Below are 8,274 nucleotides of genomic sequence, written 5' to 3'. Positions count from 1 at the left end.
GCTTCGGTTCAACTATCACCATTAATTGCTGTGCTCAGCTGAATGTGGCCTTTCTTTTTTCCTTTTGAAAGAACATAACGTTGGAAGTTAAAGTACTTGGATCAAGCGAACGTTTGCACATGTTTCGTTCTAAAACTGCTTTATTTACAGAAATTGTAAGCTGCCCAACTACACAAAATCACCTAAGCTCTAGACCATCTACAATCAACATGCAACAGGTTTAACAACTCTACAATTATTGTCTTCAAAATCTGAGCCAATGTCACAGAAGCAAGTGTTCAGGATTGACGTTTATATGGACAGTAGTGCCCATCAATGCTGGTAGTGATAAAAGCACGCTTGGGACAAGTGCACCCTCTTGACCTTTGTGCTGAGGGCCAAGAGAGAAACAACCAGCAGTTTTTTTTTAGAAAACTGCCAGCAAACAAAAGATTCACTATAAATAAAAAAAAACAGGCACACTATACGAAACAATGATTTATGCATTCCCTACTACCACAGTGAGAGCACGGAAATTCTTAGGATCTTTTGTCTGCTAGTGAGCTATTTTGCAGAGAGTAAAGCTCCATGAAGTGGGATCTGTGAGAATTATTGGCAAAGATTGTGTTGTCATAGTCTCCTTAAGAATGCAAAAAAGATTAATAAAGCATTACAACAGGGACTACACCTAGTTTTCAATAATAGTGATGCAGAAACAAATCTCAAGAATTGGCAGTTCTAGTCAGCTTCTGCATTCACAGTTACACGCTACCAAAACCGGCACACATCTGCATAGCTGCCTGCATACACTCTGAGTCACGGACAAGGGCCCGATGCTTAGGCACTGACACATAGCAGTGTGTTTTTCAGGCAATAACTTGCCTTCGATTACAGTCTTCAATGAGCTACATCACTACAAAGTGAATCTCACATTAGGACCAGTAATTAAAAAATATATTTGTACAGCTCTCAGAAAATAGGTAGTAACTCACTATGACAGTGTGTGCAACATGAAACGCAGGTGTAATTCATATCCACTCAAGATGAGGCCCATAAATGGTAATGACCTTATGATCCCTGCAGTTTCAAGACACATATATTAAGGCTTACAGGGAGCTTTAGACAAGAGACAAAGCAATCTTGACTTCTCAAACAGATCTCACTGCGGAACATCTTACTGATACCAAGACCCATTCATGCCAGCATTGACAGGCACCAGCAAAAACCTAACTCAAGCTGGTAGAGGTGCATGTTTCTATAGGAAGATGGTAACACATCCTCCTAGCAGCGTGGCGAGGTTGCTGACGGTGAAAATTCCTCCTCCGCAGGAGTGTCGAGGAATTCTAGGTACTCCATGCCGATGGCAAGAAAGCAAGCTGAAGTGGAAGCCGCAAAAAGTGAGCGCACAAGGTTGGAGTTGGGTAGAAGTGACTTCGTGACAGCCCAAAGAAGCACTGAGCCAAAGTTGAAGAGAACTGCTTGGTAGGCACTGTACATGATGCGGTGGTACGGTGGAGCTCGTGTCATGTGCGGACGAAAGTAGACGTACAGCCCGGTGCCAAGATGTGAATTGAAGAGAAGACAGTTTGCCACTGTCACACTCTGGTCAGGGTACAGCCTGCACAAGGACAGAAGAGGCATTCAAATATCACATATGTACATCTGCAAACACAACTGCTGAGAAATTCAACCCTGTATATGATTGACAAGCATTTCATACATCAAATGTGAAATGAAATGGCAGAACCTAAATGGAATATTTTATACCTAAACAATAGACACTAATACATGAACTGCCAGTCGTGAAGCATCATAAACACAATATGCACCACTCTTTGCAATGGGATGTTATCATTAAGGCATATTCACAAGGACAAATATAGGGCCAACTGCACAGATTAAGTGAAGATTAAGTTAGCGGTAGATTATGCATTACCCACAGGCATGTGAAAGTCTGATATTGGTCTATGACATGCGCTACAGTTTGTTATTTTGTGCTTTGATGGACTACTATATTCATATGGCCATCAACATTATACAGCCACTCTAACGAAGCACACCTCACTGGATTATAAGCACACTGGTGTATTGTCTTGTAATGCCATATACTCAGCAAGGCATCAATGTTTAAAGTTTCATCATCACAGAGCCACACAGCATGTGTGCTTGCTCATATGGCCCTTTCCAAGGCATCAAAAAAGTGCTTGCAAGTGTGCATGCGACTCCAGTGACAAGAAGTCAGATTCACTGGGCCAGCTGTCTCCAGAAGTTCTGGTGAACCTGCCCAATAGCAAAAGCAAAGTTGTTCGCTGGATTCCGTGCTGACCGGTTGTGCCCTCGCAATCTCCGATGACAGCGCTGCTCTGGCCTAATGGGCTGGTCCTACGCCATTTCCTGACATCAGCCCCCAACGACGACGACAGCGTAGCTCTGGCCGACTGGATTCGCCCTACGCCATCTCCTGTCACCGACAAGAGCTGTCGCCACTGGTGCCCCGTCCTCGGACTCCTGCGACCATCTCCATCTTTCTTATCTTCTCCTCACTTCTGTCGTTCGCTGTCCCCGTGCCTTGCTCTCTCCTTCCTCTCTCTCTATCTCTTTGCCTTTCAATCCTATCCTTTTAATCCCTCCTTTACTCCCACCCCTCGTGAGCTACTGTTGAGGTGTCCTCCCCCTGAGAGACAGCTACGGGGCTCACTTTTCTCTTCTTTACATTTAAAATCACTTCCCCACGTACATACATGCTCCAAACAAATTAAGCAACAATTTTAAAAGCAGGTCTCTCCCCCGTTTATAGCAGCAAGTGGCTTTCTGGTGTTGGCAACGCACACTCCCAAGCTAGGTATGTCTAACGACTAATCACAGTAGACTCCTTAAATGGACCCTAAAGGAACAGGACCAACGGAAGCGATGTGGGGAGGAACAGCCTTCTCACCACATCGCTTCCATCGCCACCTCAACTGCCTTCACGGACGCATCAACAAGATTTTTTTTCCTGAACAGTCTCTGTAAGTTTTTTTCATGTTCATATTGTATACTCCACCATTATGTAACACCCCTGCGGGGTCTTTAAGGTAAAATAAATGAATGAATCAAAATGTTTTCCGTTTAACAGGAGTTAATTTACCGAGAGATGAACAGTAGTGGAGACTCCAAGTAAGAAACCAATTGTGCTGGAAGCAGTTGTTACATTTAGGCAGCAGTTCCATTTAACAGATTTTCATTCAATGAGAGTCTACTGTACTTATGCAACAATTGTATTACAAGAGCATTGCTCTGTAAGTTATGTCCATTTAATTGACAGAATAATTTGCTTTATCCAGATTTGTTATATTTTACTTCGAACACACTTGTAGCAAAACCATCATAGTACTGGAGTTAACAAAGTTTCTTACTGAGATTATGTAAAATCTTCTAAAAATACTAAGGGCCAATACAAGATACTAGTCGACAAGACAAGCTTATGAGAAAGTACTAGCTATATTAGCGTGAAGCTTTTTTTTTTCTAATTAAAGAGAGCTTCATCGAGCGAACTAGAAGAGCAATTTTCAGACAACAAATGTAACAATTTAAAGTTTGACATATTATGGCATATATATTAACCATTGCACAAAGTATTCTAAGCACCAAGTACATACTTTCAATGACAGGCTGCAATGAGCACCAGTATGTATGTACTTTCTTCCCTTTGTCTTTGTCTTCTCATGTCCACATCATAGGAGCCTTATAGGAAGAGGTGCCAACTTTTCTAAAATATAACATATTGACAATTGAAGAGTCTTTGTAGCACATTGTGCTGCCAATGTGCTTCACTAAAAAGCACATGCATGTCTTATTGCATACACAGGGCTGTCACGATAGTCAATAATGCTTCATCAAAAGAAATCGCAGGCTCAATCCCAAAAGACGGGCAAGCTCACAGCTAAGCTGTGAACTTGCCTATCTTTCCTTTTTTTTTATACTTAATGGGACACTAAAGAGCAAAACGATTTTTCCTGTATTAGTAAAGTAAAATTTCACAAACCCAAAAATACCACTCTTACCGCGACATGACGCTAGTAAGTGAGAAAGCGCGCAAAAAGAAAATGTGGATAGTGACACCACTTTGAGATTCCGCACTAAGCACCGTAACATAAGAAATTTTGAAGGCATCCACTGGGTCCCACGTAGCTTCCAATCGATAAATATGAAGTACGTCGTAATTTGTGGGTGCCATAGGCTTGGCATACGAAGTTTCCGAAAATACATTTTGAAATTTTTTATGACACCCACGAAGATTTTAGTGCAAAATTTTAAAATGAAACTTCAGCCTTGACTTTCTCTGCTAATAATGAACTTTAATGGTGAAAAATATGGCATTGAAATATGGCATTAGAAAAACATGGTCAATACAAACCAAGTCATCATACCTCTTTAGTTTGTCCCTTTAAGAAATCATTTTTGTGAAATAAAACTGCTGCCTGAAGAAGAAACTTCAATTAACAGGCTGATCAGCATTAAAAGTTACAAGTGGAAAGCACACTAAAGAGAACAATGTCCACATATTAAGAGTGGCCAAAGTATGGCTTGTGAATGTTCACATAATGCTCACAGCTGGCTGCCCAATGCAAGAGTATCTTCCCATGTGATATTGCTGTCAGCTATTGTGAACCTGTGATAAATGTGCGTGGTGTAAACAGGCTGGGGTGTCGTGTTGTTAAGTTCATTGTTGTGGGTTTGATTCCCGGCTGTGGAGGCTGCATCTCAATGTGGGCTAAATGCAATAACCCCTACTAATGCTGACAATTGGCTAAGCACTTAAGCAGATAAGACACAGTATCTGTGTTGTGTTTCTTCTGTTATGCTTGATATCTATGAGCACTACGTCACCAAAAATAATCTAATGCCTCACTAGAGCTTGTTTCATAATCGTATCTTGATATTGGGCTGTAATTCTAAGTGCATGTAGTCTAGTGCATGAGCATAATGCATCTAAGTTTAGTGCATGAGCATTGTGTTGCATTCCCTCGAATTGAAATTCCACCACCACGGCCAGAAATTGAACCCACCTTCTCAGGCTTTACAGTGCAGCACCTTACCTTCTAAGCTAGCATTGTGGGTGATGTACAATGAAGTGCACAGAGCTCGTGTCATGTGCCTTTTCAGCTATGTCTAATTCAGTGTGCCTCTCATTGCACACCAGCATCTCACTATATATCAAACGAAGTATGCAGAGCTTATGCTGTGTGCTTTCACTGAGTCAATTTATCCCGTATAAAAAGAGTTGGACAGAAAACTTCATGGAACCTCTGTCCCTGGCACACCATACATTTTTAAACTTTGGAATTTGTCCAGTGCTCCAGATTCGCAGCTTCCTAGTTGTTGTAAGTGCACCTGTTTCCACCTTTATTTATTTATTCTGTGGTATTCACGTCTGTATTTCTTCCACCTTGCAGTTGTTGATTCTTCGGGCACTCGGGTAAGCGCAACAGCTTTGAGTTCAGTTGGAGGTTATGACAGCTCTATCACATCACTCTTGCAGCAATCTGTGAATAGGTACTCCTACGGTAACAAACGTGCCTTGATGGAAATTCAGTTGGAAGCAGCAATTAAAAAATCAGTAAGCCGAGCAGGCGCATCCTGAGAAACGTTAAATAGTCCTCTCTGTATATGTAGCTACAGACAAGGCGAACGCCGCGTCTTCACTTGCACGATTACTGATTACTGGTCACTGCGGAAAAAAACTTCAAACTCATGAAAATTTCAAGGACAACACGCAACACTAAAAGGTGACTGTCCTGCACGAAAAAACCAACAATCACGGACATCGCATAAAATGTCACTATCCTTCCGCTTCATTCAGGAATGACCGCTAAAGAGCGTCCTAGGTCACTAGCTGAAATCGGCAGAAACTCCCAATCTAAGCCGCAAGACACTTTGCTATTGGACACCAATTGAGAAAGCAAGGTTTGTACTTGAAGAGTAGGGGGAGCACGCTTGGAACTTACCTCGATAACAGCTCCGGTATGAAAACGGTGACCGAAAACGTGCAGTAGCTGACTGCTCCAGCGATTGGCAGGTACACTTTGTAGATGTTGTCTGCCGTGAACGGGGGAAGCCGCGCTATCCATTGTCTAAAGGTTGGCGTGCCTTCGTCAGGTGTCGACATCCTGATCCGATTTCACGGCAGTTTGTTAAAGGAAAAGCGAAACTTGTCGGCAGCACGATCTCGGCAGGAGCAGCAGTCGTCACCCAGTGGTGCGGCACGCCTGCGTTACCTCACTTCCGGAAGAGACTTCAAATGGAACTAGTTATTCCAGTACTCCTTGTGGCGGGGTAGTCGCTGCTGCCATCTGCTAAAGGGTTTGGATAGAATAGTCTCAGGGTTTAGAGGTGAACTCCGGCGTTTTTTAGATATTGACTTATTTAATTGAAACTTTGAATATGTGTTATTGACAATATCATGGTGATTTGTGCCAAATTATACAACAGAAATTCATTTAGTTTCTTTAAGAAAACAAGTTTTAAAATTGGCAACTGATTTTGGAATCACACTTGTAAACGCGGGCCACCATGGGTATGTGTCGTAAGAGAAGTTGTTCTTTCTCTAGAGAAGTGTTCCTTCCTCCATGTTTCTCCATGAAGACTACTTTTTTTTCCAGAAATCCCGCCTTTCCCAGCAGGCAGACACAGCGCGCGCTTTCTTCTACGAGGCGACGACAACGCGAGGACAGTTAAGTTTTGTCAGCAGCGTACAGCGTGTTGGTCGTCGTTGTCGTTGGGTCTAACACTATTGAGCACCGACGAAATTGATTCGAGGCATGTCGATGCTTCACGTGCCGGCGGGTCGAAAGAAAAAAGAAATGCTTCCGCGCTCAAATAGCAACTGCAATCATCGTTGAATTTGTCATTGACAAGTTCAGACGAGCTTTACCAGATTAGCGCTGACATGTTTTTCGATATCTCGCACACAGGTCATTTCTGAAGGATATTTGGTGCCAATATTCCAACAACTTGTCAATACTGACATCTGGACACCAATTGTGAAATATAATTTCCGTTTCATATACTTTATGTTTCAAAACAAAAAGGACATGGGGAATGCCTTACTGAGATAATGCCTTAAACCAAACAGGTCTATGTATCTCAAGTATATATATAAAAGTTTAAAAAAGAAATGTGGGGCGAAGACAGTTATGAACGTGCGGACCGCAACGAGAGCCTCGCGGGCCGCGTGTTTGACACTCCGTTCTAAATAACCAATGACGCACATGACATTTTTTTGCGGGAACACGTGAAAATTTGTTCTTGCACAAGTGTCTCTCAGTTCTTTAATTGCGAAGCATTTCTTAACAAACTTCGGCGACTTTGAGTGGATCCGCAAATCTAGATCTATCTATCTATCTATCTATCTATCTATCTATCTATCTATCTATCTATCTATCTATCTATCTATCTATCTATCTATCTATCTATCTATCTATCTATCTATCTATCAGCCTACGACATTTAGCTCTCCTGGCCGTTCCGATCATGGTATCGATACCAAAATTGGTATGACATAATGACTGTATGAAGATCATTATGGACTAGTCATAACATGAAAACCATGGTATGTGATGAATGTCATCATTTGCACCACTCAGCGAGAGCTCTGGTCGGCGGCAGGAGATGGCGTAGGGCGAGCCAGTCTGCCGGAGCTGCGCTGTCGTCAGAGATCGCGGGGGCTTAACGTGAATGGGCGACGAAGGTCAGCACGCATGCCAGAGAGCGAGTCCTCTTCATGTACATGACATGTTGCAAAACTTGTATGGTATGACATGATTGCATAGCGACCACAATTGACACACCCTAATGTGGCAATCATGACATGCATGTCATGTAAGTCATGGCTATATGTGCACGCTCATGGTGCGCTCGCGGTCGTTTGGCTAGCTTCGCTTATACCGTTTGGTATTACGGGGCGTGAATGGATGACGAAGGTATATGACTGATGAAAACATGATAATCATGACATGCGTGTCATGTAAGAACATGACTATATGCCACACTCATGATTCGCTCGCGGCCGTTTCGCTAGCCTCAGATATACCAAATTTGGTATTACGTGACGCAAACGGATGACGAAGGTAAATGACACCTCCAAACATGATAATCGTGACATGCGTATCATGAAAACAAGACTACGTGCTACGATAACGTTTCGCTAGCTTCACATATACCAAATTTAGTGTTACGTGACCTCAATGGATGAAGAAGGTATATGATTGGTGCAAACATGATAATCATGACATGTGTGTCATCTAAGAACATGAC

The 8,274-nt window shown here is 42.5% G+C and overlaps 1 protein-coding gene across 1 annotated transcript; it reads right to left on the bottom strand.

Annotated features, from left to right (window-relative positions):
* Positions 1–983: 983 nt before the first annotated feature.
* Positions 984–6,245, bottom strand: LOC119161532 (uncharacterized). Its single transcript, XM_037414055.2, has 2 exons — positions 5,967–6,245; positions 984–1,597 (listed from the first exon to the last, which is right to left on the bottom strand). The coding sequence occupies exons 1-2, from the start codon at positions 6,125–6,127 to the stop codon at positions 1,261–1,263; spliced, it is 498 nt and encodes a 165-aa protein (XP_037269952.1). The 5' UTR covers positions 6,128–6,245; the 3' UTR covers positions 984–1,260.
* Between the last annotated feature and the right edge of the window lie 2,029 nt (positions 6,246–8,274).

The sequence above is a fragment of the Rhipicephalus microplus genome, chromosome X (genome assembly GCF_043290135.1).
Source record: "Rhipicephalus microplus isolate Deutch F79 chromosome X, USDA_Rmic, whole genome shotgun sequence".
Classification (NCBI taxonomy): domain Eukaryota; kingdom Metazoa; phylum Arthropoda; class Arachnida; order Ixodida; family Ixodidae; genus Rhipicephalus; species Rhipicephalus microplus.
Note: the sequence above shows the minus strand (reverse complement) of the source record. Positions and strands in the feature narration are given on the sequence as shown.